Source organism: Prunus mume, linkage group LG6 (genome assembly GCF_029339155.1).
Source record: "Prunus mume cultivar Tortuosa linkage group LG6, ASM2933915v1, whole genome shotgun sequence".
NCBI classification, from domain to species: Eukaryota; Viridiplantae; Streptophyta; class Magnoliopsida; order Rosales; family Rosaceae; genus Prunus; species Prunus mume.
Window position 1 is genome coordinate 1,061,281 of NC_142703.1, and position 27,739 is coordinate 1,089,019.

At 35.5% G+C, this 27,739-nt stretch overlaps 2 protein-coding genes and 1 long non-coding RNA gene across 15 annotated transcripts; 2 read left to right on the top strand and 1 right to left on the bottom strand.

Moving 5' to 3' along the window:
- The first annotated feature begins 2,939 nt into the window (after window positions 1–2,939).
- Window positions 2,940–8,397, top strand: LOC103336100 (uncharacterized). 4 transcript variants are annotated; one of them, XM_089055466.1, is made up of 5 exons: window positions 2,940–2,964; window positions 3,053–3,156; window positions 3,311–3,344; window positions 4,616–4,709; window positions 7,854–8,397. In XM_089055466.1, exon 5 carries the CDS (start codon window positions 7,897–7,899, stop codon window positions 8,194–8,196), a length of 300 nt encoding a protein of 99 aa, XP_088911592.1. In that variant the 5' UTR covers window positions 2,940–2,964; window positions 3,053–3,156; window positions 3,311–3,344; window positions 4,616–4,709; window positions 7,854–7,896; the 3' UTR covers window positions 8,197–8,397. The 4 variants fall into 4 exon arrangements, with proteins under 4 accessions (XP_088911592.1, XP_088911595.1, XP_088911594.1 ...); XM_089055469.1 differs by lacking the exon at window positions 3,311–3,344 and having other exon boundaries at window positions 2,948–2,964; window positions 4,618–4,709; XM_089055468.1 differs by lacking the exon at window positions 2,940–2,964 and having other exon boundaries at window positions 2,979–3,156; window positions 4,618–4,709.
- A 6,059-nt stretch (window positions 8,398–14,456) lies between these two features.
- Window positions 14,457–21,562, top strand: LOC148915759 (uncharacterized). Of its 10 annotated transcripts, none has more exons than XM_089054069.1 (4): window positions 14,457–15,998; window positions 16,604–17,006; window positions 17,333–17,409; window positions 18,431–21,562. In XM_089054069.1, exon 1 carries the CDS (start codon window positions 14,558–14,560, stop codon window positions 15,989–15,991), a length of 1,434 nt encoding a protein of 477 aa, XP_088910195.1. In that variant the 5' UTR covers window positions 14,457–14,557; the 3' UTR covers window positions 15,992–15,998; window positions 16,604–17,006; window positions 17,333–17,409; window positions 18,431–21,562. The 10 variants fall into 10 exon arrangements, with proteins under 10 accessions (XP_088910195.1, XP_088910199.1, XP_088910196.1 ...); XM_089054073.1 differs by having other exon boundaries at window positions 17,340–17,409; XM_089054070.1 differs by having other exon boundaries at window positions 16,604–16,823; window positions 16,920–17,006; window positions 17,333–21,562.
- Window positions 21,563–21,816: 254 nt separating this feature from the next.
- Window positions 21,817–25,141, bottom strand: LOC148915760 (uncharacterized). Its single transcript, XR_016127760.1, has 2 exons — window positions 24,874–25,141; window positions 21,817–22,094 (listed from the first exon to the last, which is right to left on the bottom strand). It is a non-coding gene; the product is annotated as an uncharacterized LOC148915760 (long non-coding RNA).
- Window positions 25,142–27,739: the final 2,598 nt, after the last annotated feature.

Consider the following 27,739-nt stretch of genomic DNA (forward strand, 5'->3'; position numbering starts at 1 on the left):
GTTTGCATATCCAATGAATACACAATCAATAGTCTTTGGTCCAAGTTTAGTTCGCTTTGGTAAACACAATTGTACTTTTGCTAAACAACCCCACAATTTCAATGTTTTATAAGTGGGTATTCTTTATTTCCATATTTCATAAGGAGACTTATTAGTCTTCTTATGTGGAATTTTATTTAAAACTCTATTTGCAGTAAGTAATGCTTCACCCCACATGTGTGTGTGGAAGCCCTGAGCTATTTAACATGGAATTAATCATATCTTTAAAAGTTCTATTTTTCCATTCTACAACACCATTTTGTTGTGGTGTGTAAGGAGCTATTGTTTGATGTACAATTCCATGTGTAGTACAAAAATCAGAGAAGGCTTGAGATTCATACTCCCCATCTCTATCTGATCTAAGTACCTTGATTTTTCTCTCAAGTTGATTCTCTACTTCAACCTTATATGTCTTAAACATATTCAAAGTCTCATCTTTGCTATGAATCAAGTAAACATAGCAAAACTTACTGCAATCATCAGTGAAGGAGATGTAATAATTCTTCCCTCCACGAGTTGGTGTAGACTTAAAGTCACAAAAATCACTATGAATTAATCCAAGTAATTCATTTTATCTTCCCAAAATTGACTTAAAAGTTTGTCTAGCAAATTTGGATTCCGTACATGTTTGGCACTTATTATTGAAATCAATATTAAATTTTGGTAATAATCCAAAATTACACGTTCTATGTAAGGAATGAAAATTAACATGTCATAATCTAGCATGCCATAAATTAGATGACTCAACAATATAAGTAGAAGCCTTATTTATTTAATTTATAGCATCAAAAGCCAATACATTGAGTTTGAAAAGACCATCAGCCAAGTAGCCTTTTCCTACAAACGTTCCCCCCTTAGTTAGGACAAACTTGTCAAACTCAAATACAAGTTTAAATCCCTTGTTACTCAACAATGAGCCTGACACAAGGTTATTCCTAATTTCTAGAACTTGCAGCACATTCTGCACGGTCAGGTTCTTTCCATAAGTGAATTTCAGCACCACTTTGCCTTTTCCTTGAATTACAAAAGCAGAGGCATTGCCCAGATACAGCTTTTCTCCACCACAAATCTGATGGTAATAAGAAAATATGTTTCTGTCACCACAGATATGCTTGGTAGCACCTGTATCAATCCACTAATCTTTATCATTTGAAACTATATTGGTTTCTGAAACAAAAGCAACAAAATCCTCAATCACATTGGCCTGGTTGTTTCGCCCATGATTGTTGCCTTGATTGGCAGGATTATGGTCCCTTCGGTGGCTGCATTCTTGTGCTTTGTGGCCTGGTTTTCCACAAACCAAGCAAGAGCCTTTAATCTTCTTGAAATCCTTTGTTTTTTGTGCATGGCTTGCTTGTTAAAATTTTTGCCCTTATTCTTCTTGGATTGACTCTTTGGCTTGAAGGTTTGGCATTGGCTTCTAAGGCAGACACATCATTTTTTATCACCCTTCCTATGATCCTCTTCCACTTGTAGCCTGAGAATGAGATCTTCCGTATTCATATCTCTGCGCTTATGCTTGAGGTCTCGAAATCATTCCAAGATGGTGGTAATTTCTCAATTATTGCACCAACCTGAAAGTGTTCATTAATTGAACATCCCCCTCAACATGAAGTTCGGAGATTAACTTCTGGAGTTCTTCAAATTGTGCGATGACAGACTGGAATCCACCATACTGAATTTCAGAAATTTGCTAATGACAAACTTCTTAGAACCAGCATCTTCGATTTTATATTTTTTCTCCGGTGATTTCTATAATTCCTTAGCTGTTTTACAAGCTGAATAAATATCATAAAGATTATCTTCTAGACTGTTCAAGATATAGTTCCTGCGACAAAATTCGAAATGCTTCCAAGCATCTATGGCACTTAGAGTTTCCTTTGGAATAAGATTCTCTTTTACCACTGGAACTTCTTCTTTGATAACATTTGCCAAGTTCATTGTTGTTAAATAAAACAACATCTTTTGCTACCATCACTTTTCAGATGAGGATTCTTAGCCCCATTAACGCCATTAGCAGACACTGATTGTTGATCCATAAATTCTTTTTCAAGATTGTTTGTGAAACAACAATCATTATTACACTAATAATGTAATTCAACAATTAATTTAGGGTAATGATTTCCCCACTCTAATTTTATCCACTTACACTCTTTTTTTAGTTATAAAATGGAGTGTAAGTAGATAAAATTGGAGTAGGGAAATCACCACTCTTAATTTAAACAGTAAACAAAATTACGAAATTAAATAAGACAATAAAATAAAGCTGACTGGTTTTCCAGATAGAGGCTTGCAGATTGCAATGTCCTTGAAACAGAATTTCGCCCCTACTCAATGCTTATAGTTCTGCAGGCGTCTGCTCCATCATGATACAACTATCTTAAAACAAAGTCTAACACTAGGGCTTTGATTTTTGGCGAATTCTGTATGTTTATCTCTCAGGCTACATGAATATGACTTAGAATGAACTCTGCGTTTCATATAACTATCAAACCCAATTAGACAAACTTATCTGATATTTGAATTTTAAAAAATAATTCAAATAATTAATTCAAAATTAATTTAATTTTAAATCACAGAGCCCAAAAGCCCCAAGGCCCATCTTTTGACTAATTAAATATATATTATTTACATATATTAATTAATCATTGACCAACTAATTGGACATTGACCTAAAGATCAAACTCAATAAGCCACTCAATTGGACCACTTGTATAGCTCAATCATAACTATTTTATTTCCTAAAATAGGTCTTATAAAGACCTTTTAAGGAACTATAATTTTTCAACGTGGGACTAATTTCAACTCAAATATATTTGTAATTCCTTTCAAAAACCAACAATTCCTCAATTGGTTGGAGGCTGGTGTTACAAAGATTTTAGGCGGACCACAATTCCAATAGTCACAAAAGCTCGTCCTGGCATTGTAGAATCTGATCCTCTCTCTCCTTTACCAATTACCACGTATAAATACGACAAAGTCTACTCTCTCACTCTCTCTCGCTCTCTTGCAGTCAGCAGATCCTACTTTTCAGCCTCCCCAGAATCAACGCCACCGTCAACACCACCTTGACATTGCAATACCACCCACGCAGAAACCCGAGCAGAGAACACAGAGGTGCCTCTCTCTGATCTCAGCTCCTCTGTCTTCACTTGCTCTTCTTAATTCCAGTATTAGATCCTTTGTTTCTGTTCAATTATTCCTTGATTGGATCTTAAAGAAGCTTTTCTCATTTGCATGCGTTTATCTTTTTCTGTATTTGTCTGTTTAGGTTTTGGTTCACTGGTTTCTGGGTGTTCTTTAATGTAAGTGCCTTAACTCCCCAACTTTCTCAGAATTCATTTTTATTCAATTCCCCGTGGGAGGATCAAATAACGGTTTTCTTTACTTTTTTTCTGTAATGGGTTCTTCTTTTTAGAAGATCTGGGGATAAAGAATTGTTAGCCGCTAGAAGGATTGTGGGGTTGGGTTTTCTTCCACACTGTTTATCTAGGAATATGATTAAGTGTTATAATTTTTTCTTTTTCTTTCTTTATTTGTTTAGAAGTAAATTTGCATTCAATTGTCTTAATGTGCATGTAGAACTGGCAATGTGAAGTTAGATGCATCCCTTAAGAGTAAGCATATTAAGTAAATGAAGCCTTCTTTCCATTCAGAAGAGGTCCACATTATGTTCTTGGGTGAGAAACCTGTATATTGTTTGGGGTTTACGAAATTTGTACAGAAATAAATAGCTGAGCTTTAACTTGGTACATCCTTAAGCAATACAAAAATCTCTAACTAGTAGTGATATTCGTCTTCCAATGAATTGATAGTTTTGGGCCGATTCAAGTTGCCAAACTGTTTTAAAATTTTATCCTATTTCTTAAGGAGCAAGAGCGTTCTACAATTATTACATTCTGAACCAATTGCTAATTCTACTCTATTGTGGCATTTTTCATAACGAATTTGTTAAATATTTTATGACGGTGGATTATTTATTCCATAATGGGGAACATTATTATGTTAAATGAGTTTTAAATGCTTCTTACTATTATGCTAAATAAGTTGTATATATTGATTGTGCACTATTATAATGAAACTCAAGCTCAATGCATGAATTCCTCTGCTTATAACTTTTTTCTTGGGTTGCCATTTATTAATTCATCAATTTTTCTTTTTCGTGTCTAAATCAGTTTACTGATAAGGAAAAAACAATATGAAATAGAGGTTTGCTTTACACGAATGTTACCCAACGAAGTTGCAAATTCAACATGTATAAAACCCCTGTGTTTTGCCCCTTGAAAATTCAATGCCAATTAACACTGAAATTAAGAAGGGCTTTTTTACATTAATAAGAAGAAAGAAAAAAAAGCTAATATAAAGGGAAATCTTGAAACATTTAATATAGCTCAACATTCATCATACATTCTCCATGGAAGTACAAATTCATTCTCCATAAGCGTAGGGTAACATCAATGAATTGTAGAATCTGATCCTCTCTTTCTCCTTTACCAATTACCACATATAAATACAACAAAGTCTACTCTCTCTCTCACTCTCTCTCACTCTCTCTCTCTCTCTCTCTCTCTCTCAGAGGCAGCAGATCCTTCTTTTCAGCCTCCCCTGAATCAACACCACCTTGACATTGCAATACCGCCCACGCAGACACCCGAGCATAGAACACAGAGGTATGTCTCTCAGATCTCAGCTCCTCTGTCTTCACTTTCTTTTGTTAATTCCAGTATTAGATCCTTTGTTTCTGTTCATTTATTCCTTGATTGGATCTTAAATGAGCGTTTCTCATTTGCATGCATCTTTTTTCTGTATTTGTCTGTTTAAGTTTTGGTTTACTGGTTTCTGGGTGTTCTTTAATGCAAGTGCCTTAGCTCCCAACTTTCTTAGAAATTCATTTTTATTCAATGCCCGTGGGAGGATCAAATACCGGTTTTCTTTGCTTTTTCTTTAATGGGTTCCTTTTCTTTAAAAGATCTGGGGATAAAGAATTTTTTTTGCTGCTAGGATGATTCTGGGGTTGGGTTTTCATGCACATTGTTTAACTAGGAACATGATTAAGTGTTGTAAGTTGTTCTTTTTCTTTCTTTATTTGTTTAGAAGTAAACTTGCATTCAATTTTCTGGGGTAGAAAGTAGAACTGGCTATGAGAAGTTAGATGCATCCTTAAGAGTAAGCTTATTAAGTAAATGAAGTGTTCTTTCTATTCAGAACAGGTCCGCATCATGTTCGTAGGTGAATAGGGTGTGTGTTGTGTGTATTGTCTATGTGTGTTGCTCTTCACCAAAAAGGAATAGATAATTTAGGAACTACTTAAATTACTTTATGAATTCAAATTTTTATCATCCGAACTTGCAGTAATCATAGGAAACACCCACCTTGTGTTGTCATGCATCACCAATCTCACAGTTGTCCACACCATAAATCGAGTTCCTTCCTGTGACATGTAAAACTTCCACCTATGAGGTTATGTGTTGGAATTTGATCGGAGTACTGTCACTGTCCAAGTGTTTGGGTGTGTATGTCTTGCTCTCCAACCTTCTAAACACAACTTATAATCTCTTGCTCAGCAGTCAGCACTACTACAAATGATAAGCACTAGTTCTGCAATCTCTGTTTTGTTACCATATTTCAAGATAGCTTGTCTAAAGCAGGAATAATGTAATTCTATTAAGTTATCGTCAACCTAAGATTTCGCTCAATTCAACAGGATAGGCTATTCACGTAGTAGTACTGGTTTATTGTGACGGCCAGTTCATATTATTGTCTCTTATTAGTTTCATTTAGTCAGCTAGCATTTTATACTTTTACTATGTCCTGGTCTTTCAATTAAGATGAAGTTTTGTGCTAGCCAGGTCCAATGGAACACAAGAGTTACACATCAAATTCATTGATTTCATGCTGTCTAAACAATGAATTACAGTTGTGATTATGCTTAAACCGTGATAGGATGGGAAACATCTAATTCCATTGAATGTGTGGAGTGCATTCTAATGTTGGTTCACTGAGTTGTCATTTGGTCTTTTCTTTTACTATTCGAGAGATGGAATTAATTTCATTATGGAAGATAATATTTGGTTTGGTGCGAGAATTGCTTATGGAAGATAATATTTGAGTCTGTGTGACAAGCTTTGGAGTCTTATCTTCTAAACCAATGTTTTCAAAGAATAAAGCAAAATGTGAGGCGTTTGAGTACTTGCAATGTGAAACTTGAATTTTATAGTTGAGAATATAAAAGGCCCCCATTGCATTTTCTTCATGACAACCCTGCTGTATTGTTGATTACAGTTAGTATAGAATTGCAGAGATAAAAAGGAAAACAAATGCAGGGGTTAGAGCTGGAACTGCTTATGGTACTTGAGGTGTTTTTACAGGGGATACAGGCTTAGAGCTACTAGTGATGGACAGAGATAATATGGCTGGGTTTTGGATTTTTTTGGATTTGGAACTTCCAAATGGCAGAGATGATATGGGGATTTTCTTAGGTCTTTTGTTTCTATAAGAAGCTGACAGAGCAGTTTTTCATGTTGTTTAGCATAAAAAACCACGTCTTATGCACCTCGTTCCTAGAGGAATACACCTTTGGGGAATTTCACAAACAAGAGAAATGCCTTGAGCACCTTGTTCTGAACCAGTGAACGTTTCTGTCTTTCTTATGACAGACGGCTCAGGGGGGCAAGGGTGGTAGTCTCGTACTGGCACTTCTTGTATTTAATTTTCTTTATTTCTTTCACTTATAAATTTTTGTTTTTCTTCTTCGGGTACTCTTCTGTTACACATGACAGTGACACCTGTGTTTAAACCTATTGGCATTTTGTACTAGCGCATGCATATTGCATGTTGGGCACAGCATCCTCTCTAGTTAAATGGTCGTCATTGGCTTCGGATCTTGTTTCAAGGCTCCCAGCTTTTTTTATACACAACCTTTGCCATAGAGAGAGGTTGAGAAATTAAAGAAAATATATGTGTCTCTGCATGACTGAAGTTGAATCTAGTGTTAAACATTCTATTGTGAACTTGATCGATTTTGGGTTAACCATTAGATGAGGTCTGACAACATTATGGATTACATGTTTGTAGCTATGGAGTGAATATACAGATGTATTTGACCGACCGAACCTTCAGAATAGTTTCGACCAAAAAAAAAAACCTAAAGTTCTTAACTTACTTTTGTTTGTGCATGCTCACACATACAAAAGCATTATGCAGAATCAATGTGCAGTTTTCTCACTCTGTTCTAACATTTGTTAGATTATGATGATGTTTTTATTATAATCTCTTGAACATGAGAATAATACTCTGTTTAAAAGAGAAAAGAACACGAGAATAATACTCACTGTTCAAAAGAGAATAGAACACGAGAATAATGCTCTGATATAGTTTATACAACATGGCATAGTGTGCAGTCCCCAGTTTTAATGTTTCAGTTACCTGGTCCATTGCGTTCCTTGGATAAAGAAATTACTAGTTGTCTATGATTACTAGTAGAAACAGTTGAAAAATGCTCAGTTTCCAGCTCCTAAGAGTTTGCTTGATCCTTCACTCCAGTCGCATGTAATTTATATTGCACACAAAGAAAGAAGAAAAACCAGAAGATAAAAGTGAAAAGAAAAAAAGAGTTTGCCCTGCCATCTTTTCCTAATAGATTTTCTCTTTTTCACTTATGTTAATTTAGGTTGCCAGTTAATTATCCCATAATTTAGTTTACTCCGGTGTTCGTAGCAGCACATCTGTATTTTTCTCTTACGGTGCTGTATTATGTTTTACTGTCATATCTGAACGTAAAATTCTAACTTTATGTTTCTTGGCATTAATTGCAGCAAGGAACTCTGCCGTAGGTGACAGCTTTTTTTAAGTCCAAATATGAGTCTGGCATGCCTGGTGTGCCATAGTGTAGAAAGTCCATCGCACTCTTTTAGGAGTTACTCTGTTTCAAGTGCAGAAAATGAGGGAAGATGTTCTGCCATTGCCAACTGCTTAGCGAGGAGGCCATCTTTTCCACTACCAACACATTCCAACATTGCATCATCCAAAGTAACCCCACAACCAACTCTTCCAAACAGCGGTTCCATGTCAGGTGCTCCACGGCTAGTTCGAAGCCGGGCTGTGAGAAGGGACATCGTGCAAGACTGGAACTTTGACGAGGTTGTGATGGGGCGTTAGATTTTTTAAATATGACTCCAGAGTAGAGGGCTCTTTCCATGGTATAGTGCTAGGAGACAATAATCTTGCCATCTATTTTTGTTAGTTATGGCTGCAATTGAACTCACTTTTCCTCTGGAAGAGTTTGTGCATTTGTAACCATCTGAGAAAATCGTCACGTTGTTTATAATTTTACCCTTTTGGTAGTCTTTTGCAGATCAATCTTATTTCTCTAACTTGGTTTTCTTTTTTCGTTCTAGGAGTGTTGTGTTTTGTCTCGATCTTTTTACGGCTACTTTGCTTCAAAATAAATAGGGAAGGCAATTTGAAAAATCAGTCAACTTGAAAACCACTTAATTATTAAACTTCAAATAAATAAACAAATACTGCAGTTAAGTTAAACATTGAAATGTCGGTGATGAAAATCAAATGGTGAAGCGATTTCTGTTTTGCCCAACTCACAATCCTTAAAAAGATACCCGAAAAACGAAAAGTTTACACAGGTTTTTTGTTTTTCCGTTATATTTTTGTTTAATTCATTTCTTAAAAAAAAACAATTGGATATATAGAGGTAGGCTCCACATATTGCCACATGCTCATCTCACATTAGGGGAAAAAAGCAATTTAGGACAAAAAGACTGTAAAGACCCGTATTTTAAAAGGATAATCATTTGGATAAACTTGGATATTTATCATTTGGATAAACTTGGATAATCTTATCTTGTTAGGATATTTATCTTTTGGATAAACTTGGATGTTCTTATCCTTTTAATATTGAAGATATCCCTATAAACACTATAAATATGAGCATAACCTTATAGTTTCAAAACATGAGAAATTGGAAAGAAGGAGAGAGAGTGATGATGAAACTCTTGGAGCTTAGTTTGGGTGATAATACATAAAGATAGGTACATAGGTTGTCTTACCAATTTATTTTAAGGACTCTCATTATCGATGTGAGTGGTTTATTTAATTTGTTCTAAAAGTTCTTATTTTGTAATAAAATATGAAAACCATGAATTATCGTGAATTTGTTCTATTTACAAATATATCTCTATTTCAAGTCAAGCATGTCTAATTTGGAGCAATCTTTCACACACACACACACACACACACACACACACACATATATTGATTGGAATATTTGTGAAGTATGTATTATTCATGGAACATGAGAACTTCAATGTTGGGGTATCCAAGAGATAGATTTATCACACGAGGACATAGGGCAGTAAGGCCAATAAGGGTCACGTGGTTGGTTACATGCTATGAAGGATAACCGAAATATGAAGAGATAAATCTAGATTGGTGTATCTTTTCATGATATTTTTTAAAGTGTGTAAAATGGCATTGCTTGACTGACATATTACATAATCTACTAACTGAGCGGTGATTGCTCATCCCTCACCCTGTTTAATTTTTCAAATAAATTAGTGGGTAAGACAAGGACTAAATCAGTTGATGCTGAATTAGATGAGAATGATAGAGCTTTATTTATTTATTGTAAAGTTGTAAAATTTTGGATTTATTTTTATAAGAGAAGTTTATTTTAAACTCATATTTTGGCTTTAGTTTTATTTTATTTTACTTTTTATTTTCTCACGCACTAGGCGCTGGGTTTCCACTGACCTCCGGGTTCGAGGCGTGAGAAAGACTATATTATCCCTGCCACGTCATCATTTTTTGACGAAGTTTGGAACGGAGTTGACGGCATGGGGCAAAAGTGAAACACGAAGTCATGGTTAAGAGCATTTTAACTAAAACGCCTTATTATATACCCCATATATATACGCATATATAGTGAGTCAAGTCAAATTAAGTCCAATTTAGCAATAGGAAAGGAAAGGAATAATATTTTCTTAAAATTTTGCATGATGGGTAAAATATATTTATTCATTTATATGCATTTGAAATTTATTTCAATTATAGATAAGTTAAATCAAACTATCTTCTTTTAAATTTTGTGTGCAATTTTAAATGAGTTTAATGATATGCATTTAATTAAAACAGCTGGACATGATTGTTTGTCTTGGTGTTTCAGGTTTTAATCTCCCTTTATTATTCATAAAAGAGTAATGCTATACTTACCACATTTTTTATCCCACATTTCTATACCACATGGTGTGGCATGTCCATATTATATGTCACATCAATTAAATCAATGAATTGTATTTTAATTAAGACAATTAGAAAAACAAATACTGTAATAAATCATAAAAGAAAATAAAATATTAAATGATTTTAATTGATGTGGTTGTCCACCGCAGCTGCCACATAAGATGGTATAGGGATGTGGTATACAAATGTGGTAAGAGTAGCATTATTCTTCATAAAAACAAATCTCATGTTATTAAAGAAAAAAAAATTACAGTTTTATACTAAGGGTGGACGTTATTCGATTTGGTTCACTTCTGACATTAACCTAGGTATATAATTGAATAAAATCAATTCATTTAGTGACTGGTGTGCTTTAGTTATTTTGTCATTATAGTTGAGAAAACTTTCGACCGTTGTAAATTGTGAAATTTTTGGAGAGATGATACCAAATTTAAATGACCTGGAGATTTTAGCTTTTGCTAGTAAATGTTTGATGTCAACGTATGGGTTGGAACATATAAGTCAAATGTCATAAACCAACTAATTGCTGTTTTGTTCATTTCTAATTGAAATGATACATTTTTAGTGTAAAAATCAAACTTGATGGTAGGTATAGGTTTAACTTTGGATGGTTTGAAATGTTTTGGTGATTTTTACCACATTCCTAATTCATACATTTGTTTAATACAAGCGATAGACTAAACTATAAAGAAAAGGGAGTTTCACACACACACAAAGGGAGTTTCACACACACACACACACACACACACACTACCAAGGTGCAATGGGACTAGACCTCTATTTGGCCTAATTTATACTAAGAGCATCTCCAAGGAGAGATGTCAAACACTAAACATCAAATTTAAATTTAATGGCTGATTTGACAATTTGACATTTTACACAGCTTTACACTCCACCCAATATGTCAATTAAATTATTATTTTATTACATTTTAGTGTTGATTTATTTTTAATTAAAAGAAAAGAAAATAATAATAATAAAATATTTATTTGACATCTTTCTTTTGAAATGTCAAAAATAACATCTCAACCTCCAGCCTTCATTCCACATCAATTTTGACACATTGGTTGGAGTGATGTGAGATGTTATTTCTAACCGTTAAATGTCTATGTGGCACTTTTGACACATCAGTTGGAGATGCTCTAACATATAATATCTTGTAGTAAACACTTTGATGGATTATATAAGGTTTAATTATTCTAGTGCCATTGAAAGATGTCCCAAATTTCACTTTGCCCCTTGAAAGTGACTTTAACTGACCTTCCCCCTAAACCCATTTTCACGTCTCACTTCGCCACCAGTCTAGTATATCAAGCTCAGTATTTTCCTTATATGCATGTTACATTGGCAAAAAGAATATAAAAAATTATATTCATCCCAAGCAAACTTCTTATAATATGAATCAAAATATACATGTGTTATAATATGGGTTCACTGATAACAAGACTTGAAAGGTTAAGAATTATTAAAAAAGAATAAAAAAAAGTAGGAACGCTATTTAGACATACAAGATTGACCACATTAGAACCTTATGTTACAATTGATGTGGTCATGCCATGTGAATTAATGAATATTGTCATGTAGATTATATTTTTATTTATTTATATTTCAATAATTCTCAAAAATAAAAAATAAAATTAAACCTACCTTTATGCGTGTGAAAATATTTTCTATTGTAGATACTATAAATCAATCTCTTTTATTTTGTGTCTTCTGATTTTACCTTTTGACTAATCAACTAATCCAATATACAGAGTAGGGGTGGGCGCGGTCCAGTTCGGTCCGGTTCTTACCTCAAACCTGAATCGAAACCGGTACTATTTAATTGGTCCGATTTAGGCAAAAAAAAAAAAATCAGGAACAGACCGGTTCGGTTATGACCGATTTTGGTTTTGAACTGGATTATTAATTTATTATTAATTTAACAAATTTTTTTTTAAAAAATAACTTTTTTTTTGCTTAAAAATTAACAAATAATCCAATTCATACATTTAGAAATTTTTTGAAGTTGAATTTGGAAAAATAGTGATTATAAAATTTAAAATATGGCATTAGATTTTAAAAATTTGTAATATATATATATATATATATATGACCGGTCCGGTGTGGTGCGGTGTAAAACCGAACAGTTCGGTCTGTTCAATCAATTTGTTGACTTTTTGGTCAACCAAATTTTCATCGATTGGTTCGGTGTTCCAGTTTTTCATCCGATGCCCACCTCTAAGAGCACCTCCATCGCAGGCCTCTTGCCTTGGCTAAACGCCTTTGATGGGTTTTAGACCTCAGAAGAAGTAGCTCGGGCAAGCCACAGGTCCCACCAGCCGGGCAAGCCCAAGGGCAGATCTTGCTGGCTTTAGTCCGAAGCGGTGATGTCTGACGTTAGCGAATAAAAAAATTCAAAAAATGGAAAAAGGAAGAAAAAAATCAATTTTTTTAAAGAAAAAACCAAAAAATTATGAATTTTTCCCTATAAATACATAACAATTTTATTCACTTTCCCTATAAAATACATAACAAGTTTATATTTTGTTGCATATTCTCTTTTCTTTTCTTGCCCTTACCCTAGCCTTTTGGGGTGGAACCAAAAAAGGCAAGGCTGCCACTATTTACGTGAATAGTAGCAGCCATTGCATTGCCTTTTCCTTAGCCTTAGCTTTTTGGGGTAGACATACTCTAATACAGAGTGAGTTGAGTCAAATTAAGTCCAATTTGGAAATAAAAAAGGAAAGGAAAAATATGTTCTTAAAATTTTGCATCTGAAATTTATTCATTTATATACGTCTGAAATTTATTTAAATACAAGTTAAATCAAACTATCTTCTTTTAAATTTTGTGTGCAGTTGTTTCCGCCTTTTTTTGTACTTTTTACTTTTTAACACTCAACAACTCAGTAATTGACTCACCGAGTTATCACAACGACTTTTCATTTTATATTTTGAAAACCAAAATAGCGCCACAACAATACATTCCCTCTTCTTTTCGTCTCTTTGTCTCGGTCTCTATCTCTATTTCTCTGCAACAAGTAAGCGATCACGATCGAGCAAGAGTATTGAGTTCAACTATTGAGTGAGTGATTTTGACCATATTCGATGACCATCTTCTCTGGCAGCTAATATTGGGCGACCAATATTAGACACACAAGAGTAATGCTACACTTATCACATTTTTATCTCACATTTCTATACCACGTAATGTGGCATGTCCATATTATATGTCACATCAATTAAATCAATGAAATGTATTTTAATTAAAACAATTAGAAAAATAAATACTGGAATAAATCATAAAAGAAAATAAAATATTAAATAATTTTAATTGATGTGGCTGTCTACATCAGCTGTCACATAAGATGGTATAGAGATGTGATATACAAATGTGGTAAGAGTAGCATTATTCATAACCCAAAAATAAAATTTACCCTACCTTTATGTGTGTGAAAATATTTTTCTATTGTAGACACTGTAAATCAAACTCTTTCATTTTGTGTCTTCTGATTATACTATATATAGAGTGAGTTGAGTCAAATTAAGTCCAATTTGGCAATAGGAAAGGAAAGGAAAAATATTTTCTTAAAATTTTGCATGATCTGTAAAATATATTTATTCATTTATAATTTATTTCAATTATAGATAAATTAAATACAAATTTATAAATAAACCCAATCCTAGACATGTATTTATAAAAAAACCCAAACTATTTAAACATAGAAATACACCCAAAATTAACCTCAAAGTCAACTTTTTGGGTGTGTTTATAAATGGGTTTTGAGTGTGTGTAATGATGGGTTTTGGGTGTGTTTATATGTTTAAATAGTGCTTGGGTTTTTTTATAATTTCAACCCCCATTTTGGGTGTTTTAGTGAAACTCCCTAAATTAAATCAAACTATCTTTTTAAATTTTGTGTGCAGTTGGTTTAAATGGGTTTAATGATATGCATTTAATTAAAACAGCTGGACATGGTTGTTTGTCTTGGTGTGTTCCACGTTTTTTTACTTTTTACTTTTTTACGCGCAACAACTCAGCAACTGAGTCACCGAGTTATCACACCGACCTTTCATTTTACATTTTGAAAACCAAAATAGCGCCACAACAATACATTCCCTCTTCTTTTCGTCTCTGTCTGTCTCTCTCTATCTCTCTGTTTCTCTGCAACAAGTAAGCGAAAGCGATCGAGTGAGACTATTGAGTTCAACGATTGAGCGAGTGCTTTTCTGGGTTCTCTCTCTGTAACGACTGTGTGAAATTTTGGGTTCTGAAATCAAGAATGGCGTGGTCTGCTATAAAGCGCAGACAATTGGAGGATGGTTTTGGTTCCTTTGAGTTTGAATTTGAGTTTCAGACCCAGAAGAGGATAAGGTCTTCTAGGGTTTCTGAGACCCAACGGAATGTAGCCGTTGAGGAAAAGTCGACCGTTGGTCTTCCTCTGCGCAAGGGTCTGGCTTCGTCTGCTACAAAAAATGCCGACCCAGAATCAGAAGATCTGGGTTTTGATGAAATCTGTCAGACCCAGAAGAGGAAGAGGTCTTCTAGGGTTTCTGAGACCCAACGGAATGTAGCCGTTGAAAAAAAGTCGACTGTTGGTCTTCCTCTGTGCATGGGTTTGGTTTCGTCTGCTACAAAAAATGCCAACCCGGAATCAGAAGAGGGTTTTGATGAAATCTGTCAAACCCAGAAGAGGAAGAGGTCTTCTAGGGTTTCTGAGACCCAACGGAAGGAAAAGTCGACTGTTGGTCTTCCTCTGCGCAAAGTCAAAGGTTTGGTTTCGTCTGCTCCAAAAGAGACGTTGGATTGTTCCAAAGTCTTGGATTCTCTGATGAACCTCGGCCATGCGAGCTACTTCAACAAGCCTGTTGTTGATCCTGTGGCTGAGAATTTGCCGGGTTATTTCGACGAAATCTGGAGGCCGATGGATTTGGGTACTGTGAAATCGAAATTGGAGAAGGGTGTCTACTCCAGCGCTGATGGCTTTGCTGCTGATGTCAGGCTTATCTTCTCAAACGCTTTCAGATATTTCCCCCTTGGGAGTAGAAATCGTGCAGCAGCCAAGCATCTCAGTGGGGTTTTTGAGACCCAGTGGAAAGAAGCCGAGGAGAAAATGTCAAAGACTGCTTGTCCTCCTCCTACACCTCCTCTGCCCAAACGGAGACCAAATGGCAAGAGCTCTTCTGCTTGTAGGGTTCTTATACAAAGTCAAGAGGTTGTTGGGGTTTCTGATTCTCACTCAGTTAAGTCAACCAAAGATGATGACTTGGGCACCCTTGTTCATCATGCCATGTATCAGGCCACAGACAATCTTTCTCCATGTAAGGCTAGGCGAATTCAGTCGCTCAAGATGCGATTTTCAGATACAATACGAAAAGCAAACAAGATACTTAAGGGTCTACCTGATTCTCCACCAAGGAGAAAATTGATGCATCGGATGGATCAAAGGGAGTTGGCCCGCCGTGCCGTTTTGAACATGGAGAAGTCAGTCCAATTTGAGGACCCTTTAAGGGATCTCAAACAACTTGAGATTCTGTGTGGCTGTGGCAGTGAAAGGGTCTACCTTGGATTGCCCCTTAAGCATTTGGGTTTGTACCTCAAAGAAGATGACGAGTTACAGGGTCAGGACGAGGAGGCTTTTCTGAATGCAGATCAGGAGGAAGGCGAGATCTGCTGGCAGGAAAGCAATTGGGAGGAAGGTGAGATCTGCTCATGAAGTACAGGTTAGAGTTTACAAGGAAAATGAGGCATAGGTTACAAGCGACCTTGCCTCTGTTATTTGTTGTATATGGTAGGTAGTTGAATATATACTATAGTAATTCTGATTTTTTATTGTTGAGATGCCTGATTTGGAATATAACCCACTGCTTGACAAGATAGATGACTTAGAATCTTGTTATTAGGGAATCTCTTTAAGTTTTACTTTCTAATTTGTTATAGATGAGGTTTCCAATGTGGATATGGTAGTATCTGCCTGATGCAATCCTACACATCCAGATATCTTGGAAACATTAGCAAAGTATGCACTGTTATGATGCATATAAGATAAAATGTGTGTATGTTCAGGATATAATTTGTTATAGATGAGGTTTCCAATGTCGATATCATGTCTCTAAAATGTTTTACTTCTTGGAACTTTTTCCAGGATACAACAGAAGATAAAGTGTGTATGTTCTGTTGTGTGTGTTTGTGTATACTATCGATGTTCATTGGCCATAAACATTATACATTTCATATCATACATTGTAAATGTCAGATGAAGTGGCCCACTGTGCTCTCTCTCTCTACTCTTTGTATTGTTTATTTCGTTTTTTTTTTTGTGTGCCAGTTTTTGTGTGATTGCTATTTGATGGCTAATGCAACTGAGAGCAAATGGTTTGGTCACGAGGGACAAAAGTATGTAAGTTTGCAATAAAACTGAAATCAAATTACACTGAAGCTCATCAAGAACTTGGAGACAATCTCCCATCTTCGCAGGTGCATCGGCGGCAGCCTTTCTTTCCCTATGAACATAAACCATAGAGAAATTCCAAACTCCAGCTAATCAGGTTTCTGCATCTTTAAGTCTGTTTTGATTTATTAAAGGAATGAAATGATGAATAAGTGTTTCGCATCTGTACAAATAAAATGATTTCTTGTATAAGCTGTTCAGTTGCGAAGGTTGTTGCTATGGAGTGTGTGCCCCACTCCTCTAACCCCTTGGCATTTGCTTCAGTAACCCTGATAATCAGGTAACCTATCTCCGTTTCACCTCTAAATTTGTGCTTTAAAGATGAATGACATTTCATGCAACAATTTACAGAGCTACTACTGTTTAGGAAATCTATGCTACCAGTTTGTGTTTGTTGGTTTCATCTTGTCGGGTGTTTATGCCTTGTTTAGGAAAACTAGGTAAATAAAATTTGTGTTTGTTAATACACACTTTGTGCCCTGTAGAGTTTTCAGTTTGCTATTCCCTGCACTCATCCAAATTTCGTTTGGGCTAGTATAGAAGCTTGGGATTGCTCCTTATAATGGTGTTTTCTTTCAATTTCTTTTGGCTTGGTGGCTGGTAAAGTTTGCAGTTTGCATTGCTGTTGGAGTTGTGTGGCCTTCATCATCTCTTCAGTAAGTGTTATATCATGGCTATTTCAGGTAAAATTGCTAAAGATTTTATATTATAGATAATATTTGTTTTTGTTAACTTGAAAAGGAAAATGGAGTGTGAAAATTCCATTATTGATTGTTCTAATAGGTTTTCTTGTGACCTTCCATACAATAAATGATTTGTTATCTTTGCTTTATGCTTAGCTAACATTGCTCTTAAGAAACTGCTGCTTTCATTAACATAATGTATCACAATCATTTCTAAAAGTGCTATAAAAAGGTCTGTGCAGTGATCTTTTTGTAATAGCTTCTATAGTGATGTCCTGGATGCTATAATCCATTTTTGTTTTTTTGTTTCAAATACTTCCTACTTGGCTTAGAGGGATCTATGTATGCCACTCAAAGACGATGAGATCTTTGAGCATGTACATGGGAGGTGACAATAAGTTAAATTTCTTGGCTATAGACCATGGGCTGATAAGTTAATACTTTTATAATGCTGTGAAGATCATCACGTGTAGATACAAAGGAGCTATTGGCTTAGATTCACATTTTAAGATCGATAGGAACGGTTGAGAAGGTTGGTGTGCAAAGGACTCAGTTGCATTCTTTTAATTGAGACGTCTCAAAGTGTGTGTGGAATGCACATCCCACAAATTGATGCTTTCATTGAGAGCCACCTCAACAGGATTTTCTATTTTGTTATAGATAACTTAGAATCTTGCTATTATTAGGGAATCTCTTTTAAGTTTTACTTTCTAATTTGTTATAGATGAGATTTCCAGTGTGGATATAGTTGTCTCTGCCTGATGCAATCCTAGACATCCAGATATCTTGGATACATTAGCAAAGTATGTGCTTTGTTCATAAAGTTTATTTTTCTTTGTTCCGAGTACATTGCTTTCTGAGTTTATCATTGTGCTAGTTTTTCTTTCTTCTTTTTGGTTTAATAAAGAATGATAATGATGCAAGCCAGAATATTTAGCATCTTGAGCAACAAATTATTCCTTGTAAAAGAATGTTTCTGCCTCTTTATGTTGGTTTTGATTTAATAAGGATTTCTTGTCAGAGATGTTCTGTTGCAAAGGTTGTTGGCTGGTCAGGTCCCCCCAATTTTTTTTCCCTCTTGTACTGTCTTCACGTCAATAATGCCATAATATGAAGGAAAACTATGGAGAATGTCCCCTTCTTTTAAACCCTGCAGTGGCATTTGCTTCAGTGACTCTGATAATCAGGTACACCATCTTCATTTCTCCTCTATATTTTTGAACTTCCCTCCTTTTTTGTTTATTTTTCTGGGGTCTCATTTATGTTGCCATCACTATGGTTATGTTTTAAAGATTAATGACATTTCATGCAACAATTTACAGAGCTGCTACTGTTTAAGAAATCTATGCTACCAATTTGTGTTCTTTGGTTTTGTCTTATCAGATGTTTTGAGCCTTGTTTAGGAAATCTATGGTAAATAAAATTTAGGTTTGTTTCATACTAGTATGATTTTCACTGAGAACTTGGGTTGATGAAGAAGAAAGGTTGTAAGTGAGTTTTAAAGTATACTATCTGCATCTTATGAGATGTTGAGGTAGTTTGAGCATTATATATAGATTAGAATGCCCAGCAAGCAGCAGTGAATTTTTTATATATAAGTAGCCTTATCTGGTAAATAAAATTGTACACAGCTTTGGTTAGAGTTCATTTGGTATTGTAATATTTCACCTTTTCAAATGTGTTCTGTCAATGTACATGAGCACAATTTAAGTCCACTCAAATTTTCTTTTATTATCATCAATGATTGAAAATCAAATAAACAGAAACCTTAGAAGCTCCACGTTTTAAACAATTGCCAGAGCTGATGAGGGCACTCCAAACAATAAAAATAGGAAACCATTTTTATTTGGACATGTTAAACAGGATCCTTGGTTCTCATCATTTACAAAAAAGAAAAGAAAAAACCATGTACTTTCTGATGTGCCTAAGCCTGCAGTGGGGCAGAGTTTCTAATGGGAGCCGACGCAGTTTCTGTTACTGTCTGATCTCTAATTATACTATCCCTGCTCTATAGTTTCTAACTGTTGTGTGTATCAGAGTATAATAACTAAGGTTGGCTTGGCACACCATAAATTTGACTTAGTTTACTCTTCAACAGTTTAAAAACTTGTACATTAAGCTTATTTTTTAAAATGTATGGATTTTTGGTTTGTGTGTAGATTGTTCTGATTTTAGCATTGTGTTAATTGATTTTGATTCAATTATGGTCAGTAGATGTCCTGGGCCCTTTTTCAGGTGATAGAAGCAAGTCAGGCATTTTAAGAGCTCTTTTTCTTTAACTTTTAATAGAATTTTCTTTTCTTAACTACTGCTGTCAACTCTTTGGGTTCTGATTTTCTGATTGTCATTGTAGGTCTTCTAATTGAGCATGATATTGTCTTTGTGTTTTGATCTTAAGATGGGTATCGTGTTTACTCTATCTTCTTTTGTTTTTACTATATCTTTTGTGCCTAAACATATCTTGCTCTCTTTCCTCGTTGTTGGGTTAGTTTGCGACCTAGGTTTGTTTTCACTAGTATTATGTATAAGATCGTTTAAAAATTTGTTTAAACACATCTTTGGTTCCAATTCTTCATTGCTTGTTTATCTTGTTTGATGCTTGAGCTTTATTTTCGGGTACTAAGATGTTTGAGCCTTATTTTCGGGTACTGAGATGTTTGAGCTTTATTTTCACGTACTGAGATGTTTGAGCTTTATTTTCGCGTACTGAGATGTTGGAGATTTATTCGGGTACTGAGATGTTTGAACAATATATATTTTAAGATAACAATATATTAAGGTTACCATCCAAATGTTTGCGTTTTCCTGAAATATACTCTTGAAGAAATCTTTGGTCCCAATTCTTCATTGCTTGTTTTATCTTGTATGATGGTGAACCTTATTTTCAGGTGCAAAGATGTTTGAACCCCAAGGTTTTCTTTTTCAATTTTTGTTTTTTCATGATTTCAATATTGGTCGTATTAAAATAAAAAAATTGACATATTGGCAGAAAATATGGGGATAAATGGACCTCATAAGGAAAGAAACAAAGATAATAGATTTACCTATTCCATTGCCTAATTGAGAATCGAGTGTCCCATAATGGACACTCAATATAATCCTGTTCTTCTTTTTGGTTTTGGTCAAAATCTTGTTGCATACGGTTGGCCAATGTCAAACCTTGTAAGTCCAAATCAGACATTGTGAATTGGAGAATTTTCTGTTTTCTGTTTTCTGCACTTACCTTACCCCATACTAATATAATTTTCATAGGATTATGTGCACTACATGAGATCTTGATGTAATTGTGTGAGTACGTATATACAATCCGGACAGAAACAGATAAGTAATTGAGTAGTAGTATTTAGTTCTCTACTAGCTAATTGTTACATTAGTAGTGAATCATAAATGGTCAGTTCTCTTCAATAGTCTGGGGAATATAAGATTCAATTTTATTAAGTATTTTCTTTTGAAAAAAGTTCTCTATATATGTTATTAGTTGGTGCTATAATCTTGATATGTTTCTGTTTCCTGACGGTTCTTCAGGGAAATTGAAGTATTTCTCATAATATGTCTCTCTTGTGCTACCCCTTCGCGTCAATAATTTCATGATATGATGAAAACTATGGACTGTGTGGCCCCATCATCACTTCTATTTGATTCACTATGTTTTCTTTGTTGTCTTTTGTGCCTTAGATTTCTCTCTTTCCCCTCCCTTCTTTTAAAGATGAATGACATTTCATGCAACAATTTACGGAGTGGTTAACTGTTTTAGGAAATCTATGCTACCAATTTCTGTTCGATGGTTTCATTTTGTCAGGTGTTTGAGCCTTGTTTAGGAAATCTATGGTAAATAAAATTTGTGTTTGTTAATACAGACTTTGTGCCTTGGTAGAGTCTTATCCAAACTGTATACTAGTATGATTTTCACTGAGAACTTGGGTTGATGAAGAAGACAGGTTATAATTTTTGAAGTATACTATCTGCATCTTATGAGATCTTCAGGTAGTGTGAGCATTATATATAAGATTAGAATGCCCTACAGGCAGCAGCTCTGGTTAGAGTTGATTAGTATTTGTTCACCCCAAAAAGTATGGCTTTGTATTTATTTATTGTTTTTGATACAAACGATATTCTACTTTAATTTAATTTAAACTACATGAATGATTTTAAATATTTGAAGCCCTTTAGTGGGCCGGTGTATATTTTGCATGATGGTTTGCACAAGTGTGCCGCTATTGGTATTGTTAAGCCCAATAGAAAGAGATAATTGATTCACATAAAACTGGAATAGAAGTCTTGCGCGTTATGAAATCTTAACTCATTTTCAAGCCATTGCGCTTTAAGTAGAGAACCAGCTGTGATTGATTATCCTTTATGCCTAGATTGATTCTTTTTATAAAATATCTCCAATTTGGACAAACTTAATCAGGAATGCACTAGTATTTAAATAATCACAGTTTGATTTAGACATCAATTGGAAATCATACCATCTAAGGAAGAAAGCATGGCAAAATAAAGAATTTCAACATGAGTTGTCAACTAGAAACCCCGAAATGAAAGCAAGTTGAGAAGAAGTTTATATTATTTCAGAGATAGATAGTTTGTCCATGTGCCTTCGAATTCTGGTAATATCACCCCTCTCAATTGCATCGTGACGGCAGGCCAAGTAGCCCAAAGACTAGGGAACAACTTTCCCTAAATTACTGTTGAAATTAAGTAGCCATGGAAATTAGGGATTAAGATTCCCGAGTTTAATTTTTGCCAAAAAAATCGTCATTTCACAATTTCTATTAAGCATGAATTCTTTCTCATTGTGATTTTTGTTATTTACAAAATTTGACATACATAAATCTAAATATTGAAATTATTAATTGCAAGAATTTAAACGATGGAGATCTAAATTCCGTCATTTAAAAATTCTTTGTAATTTTCAATTACTTCATCAAAATAGAGGGTTAGGGTTCTTATAAGCCCTCATCCCAACCTACAAGATATGACATGCTTAATGGCGCTTCTATAACTGTAGGCCTACAAGGGTATAAAATGTACGATATGCTTACAAGGGTATGAAATATACGAGGTGAAGAGATAATGGGCAAGAGAGAGGAAAAGGAAGAAGTGAAAAAGAGACACAACAAGAAATGAGTATGATTAACTGAAAGAAAACGTAGTGCTAGAATTGTTATTTAGTTGGGTATTAATTGGGCTAAAGTATCGACATATTACTTTGGGTTACCAATGTGATATGAATATTAATTTGGCTTACTAATAAACTTGGATACAAATGAATATGTACGCTTAACAAAATTGGTTTGGTTGGTTTTTTTAGCCTCCTCCATTGGGTATAAGGGTCTTGGTTTACCCTTGATAAATATGCAGAATTTTTCCCAATTCGGATGGAAACAAACATCTTTAGGAATGCATTGTGCATAAAAAAATTGAACTATAAAAATGTTTAAATACGACAAGCAAGTTAACTCATCAACACCAACATTAATTCTTTCTCATGATCCTTCAACTTTACTCCCCTAGTCTCTACAACTACTTTCCATGCTTAGTTCGTCTAACCTAGACCACCTAGACATTACTTTGGATGGAATTATTTTAATACTTGTATTCGAAATCAAATCCAACAACCTCATTTTGGCCAAGTTTCCTATTGCTTTTGGTAATTCCTCATTTTGGCCAAGGTACTAACGAAATACAAGTTCTACTAAGGTCTAAGATCCTTAATGCATTTAGACTTTGAAAAAAAGTTTATGATATCTCCTCTAGTGTACGAGTATAATCTAGAACTAACGTACTTAATCTAAGATACAATAATATTTAGTCTATAATATGCAATACATAGTTTAATATTATTTTTTTAAAAATACAATTTCAATGGGTAGGCCAAGCCTAGCTAGGTCAAGCCCATAGAAGCCTGATGTCCATAGGCGGGTGGAAGCTTCTACAATGAGGAGTTAAAGTGAGGAGGTTATTTGAGGAGACCGATCCGACCGTCAAAACATTTAAAATATTTAAGTCCCATAATTTCTTTACATTTGTTGATGGTGAGATTTGACCTCCTCAAATAATCTCTTCACTTTAAGCCCTCATTATAGCCTTTCTGTAGGCGGGTTTAGGCCAAGGCATTGAAACCCAACTAAGGCCCAACTCAACCCTAAATAATGATTATACCATAAATGACTTTCTATAAATACCATTCATCCCTTCCATTTCTCTTCACACCCAAACTCTCCAAAATAGACCAGTCAATATTGCATACGACCCATTAACACAGCATGAATTCACACGAAATAATCAATATTTGGGTTTAGCTTAATGGGTTGGGTTAAAAATGGGTGAACTTGTTAGTCACCCGTTAAGTTAACGGGTCGTGTTGGAGCGAAAACGGGTGAACCCATTAAGGAGGGTAATTTTGTTATTTTGTAAAATATGTTTTTTTTCCTTTTCTTCCTTTTCTTCTTCACCTTTTCCTCTTTACTTTTCTTATTTCCTTTGTGTCTTTTTCTTCTTTCCTTTTTGTCTTTTTCTTCTTTCCTTTTTTTCCCTTTCGTATTCCTCTTTTTTTTTTTTTTTTTTCCTTCTCTTCTTCTCTTCTTCTTTTCTTCTCTCTACTCAACGGACTCAACCAACCCAGCCACTAGAGTCCACCGACGAGCCCAGCTAGGGATCAAGGATGAGGTATCTAGGTCGGGTTCCATAGAGGGTGATTAGTTCTAGAGCTGTTGGTTCTGGTTCTTTAGTCAATTTTGAATTTTCTTTCTTCCTCAGTTTGTATTGTTGTTGGGTTTTAAGATATCTGTGAGAGAGATATATACTGTTTTAGGGGGAGAAGACTGAAGTGAAGAGGGAAAGAGGGAAGAAAAGTCAAGGTTGGGGTTTGGGGGAAAAAGGACACATAAGGCATGTTGGTTGGCTGGGTAGAGAAGCCGTGTTGTGATAGTTTTTTTCTTCTTCTTCTGGTTTATTCTTAATAGGTCGTGCTTGGGTCTAGTATTTGTCACCCGTTAACTTAACGAGTCATGTTGTGTTAACCTGTTAACTTAATGGGTTGACACGAACACGACCTGAAACCCGTTAACACGACCCGTTTGCCAGGTCTACTCCAAAACCTTCCTCTCTCTCTTCCTCTCCTCCTCCACCATTAAAGTCACTATTTTGATATTCTTCAGAGTTACTATTTATCCCAGTTACTATTCATCCAAAACCGCTATTTATACTCGAAACTGCTCGTTGTTGAAAAGAATATTGTGGGAATGATGTTGTGTAGAGATTTCTAAAAACTCTACGACCAAACTTTGAGAGTATAAATCACCTAGCATGCCATATCTAGTATGAAATCAAAGTAAGAGTGGAAGCATTAAATAAACTAGGGATTCATGCAAGTCTCATTTAGTCCCAATTTTTATAAGTCTATGAAAGTATGCACCAAAGACTCTCTAAATCTTATTTGAGAGGAAGATAAGATGTTCATACCTTTGGAGCGAATCTTGAAACCAAGAATGGTGTTTAAGTAGAGGGAGTGGTCCATTTGTTGTTGGCTCTCCCTTTGATGTTGATTCTCCACCTTGTAGCTCTCCAAATAGGTACAAAGATATGCATCTCCCCGAATCTCTTAACCAAGGATTGAATGGGATGAGAGAATGAGTAGACAACACATGAAGAGTGGTGCTAGCACCCTCACTTGATTTGATAGATTCAACGGGTTAGGGAGAGAGAGTTTGATGTTTTCTCTCTTCCAATTTCACCAACTTGAAAAACCTTAGGATGATGGGATACCATAGCTACACATTTATAGGATATAAAATATCACAAGAGTGACAAAAATACCCCCATGCCCTAGTGTAGCCGCACCCCCTTTTTGTGTGTCATCTTTGTGCTCTCTTGGTCCAACACATTAATCCTATAATGTGTCACATATGTGCCTAAGTCCATATGGTCAAATCCCTGTTGAATTTTCAAGTCATATGGGACATTTAATTAAAGTTTCATAACTATAATTGAATAATTAAATTAATCTAATCAATTTAATTACTCTAGTGACTTGACTAATTCAATCACTCACTTGTCTATCGAGTGTTAGTCCCGGTCATCCTTAGTTGACCGTGTCAAGTGTCGAGTCAACTGTTTGAACTTTGACCTTTGACTTTTGTAGTTACCTTTTTGTTCTAGTAGCTACTGCGGGCCTGGGCTACTGTAAAGAGCCAAATGTGTGAAAATTGCCCCTGGTCCGAGTTCAAGAATCAGACCCTAAGAATGCTTCGAAAGGGTAGCTCAGCCTTAAGAAGCACATTGGTTACCTTCACCAGCAAAGCTAATAGTCGCTTACATATAAATTGTTGGCTTGGCATGAGAAGCTTGTGGTATGTGAGTTGACCATTCATGAGTTTAGCATGAGAGAGAGAAAGAACTGCGATTTCCTATGAGAAAATAGTATTTAAGGCAAGGAGGAAGGGATTCTAAAGTGGTTCGTTGAAGATAGAGAGAGAGAGAGAGAGAGAGAGAGAGAGAGAGAGAGAGAGAGAGAGGATAAGTGGGTGGTTTGAGCAATTTTTGGTGACAAAAACTTGGTCGACTCAGAATGGCTTGACATATAAGAAAAAGGGAAGCAATGGAGGAATATGGCTCGAAATTAAGGTGTTCCAGGGATGAGAGGTGTTGCTTGCTCTCTCTGGATGTGGGTTTTGAGAGAGAGAGAGAGAGAGAGAGAGAGAGAGAGAGAGAGAGAGAGGAAGAAGATAGAAGAAAAAGCATGAAATTGAAGGGTTCTAGAGGGGATGCTTGCCTTCGATTGGTTGCCATGGTTGCTAGGAGGCTTGCAGTAACCAAGGTGAGTTGCTTTGCTTAGTAGGAAGTGGCTCTTTTTATAGGCATTGGAAACCTTAATTTTGTCAAGCCTCTCTCCCTCTTTTCTTCACTTTCTTCCATTTAATCTTGTTGGGTGAAATTTCCCTAGCCTGAACCCATAAGCATGCAGCTTTTTGGGGTTCCAAGGTCCTTAGGTAGCTGGACTCCTCCATATGGGTGAGGCGCCACCCACTTTTGCTTCTTGTTTTCTCACCAAAGATTGAAGAGGAAAGAATGGGTAAGGGTGCTAGTAAAAAAGGTGATCAATATATGGGTTTGCTTGGTTTTGATGGTTTGGCTTTGATCTAGTTTTAATAGAGATGCTGGATATTTTCCATGATGCTGGGCTAGGCTATTGGTATTTTGTTTCCAGCAGCCTGTGAATTTGCTCAAGCTGCTTGAAACAGCCTATTTGATCAAGATGCAGGATATTTTGGCTGATGTGGGATTTCTCCAAGTGTTTACAAGCCAATGGATATTTTCCTAAGCTATTGGGCCACTCATTCTCTCTCAGACTTACCCATATGTTTGGGCTCAAGAAATGGGCTGGACTTTTGGTGCTTCCATACAACCAAAAACTTCCACTTCTTGGCCTATCAATGGGCCTCGTGAATGCTCGTAACCATCCATACCACAACCCGCTTAGCAAGCCCCAGAAATTCGCGTGGCTTGCCCACTTAAGCTTGTAGCATGGCGTGTTGCTTATTTGCTTGGCGTGGCATGTGTGCAAGTTTATATGACGAACTCTTGAGTACCCAAGTTGAGTTTTTTCCCAAGTTAGGTGTTGTACTGGACTAGAAATATATTTGGGCATAGCCTTGGATTTTTTGGGCCTCAACATTAGCCCCCTTGATTATTGGGGCCATAAATGTGTATTGAAATTGTCCGAATAATCAATTTCCAGCCCAAAATAAATTGCAATGGCATGACATGGCATGGGTTTAGGAGCAACTCAAGGATGACTAGTTAAAGGTCTCTGAAATTACAGTCAGGTCTTTTCTAGGAAGGTTGGAAGGGTCGCAATGATCCGCTTAAAACCCAATCCTTCTTAAACACCGAAAGTGTTGCCTTGAAGAACTTTCCTAGACATTGTAATTTTGGAGGTCACTTACTAGAATTACCAAGAGTTGGCCTATTTTGTGGCATGAGAGAGAAGAAAATTTGGTGGATTAGCTCAAAATAACTTAGCTTGCATGATTTATTTGTTTGAGTGACTAGAGAGGCTTGATTTTGCATGGTTGTGATTTCTTGACTTGTGTGTCTGATATTTGTATGCTTGATATTGGCTTGCATGCTTGGATTCTTGGCATTGGCATGTATGCTTGATTTTGGCTTGATGCTTGGCATTGGCGTGTATGTTTGGCTTTGGCTTATATGCTTGGATGCTTGGCATTGGCGTGTACGCTTAATTTTGGCTTGTATGCTTGTATGCTTGGTTTTGGCTAAGGTGACATGGTTTAATATAGCTTTTGGGATATTTAGCATGGTGGATGTC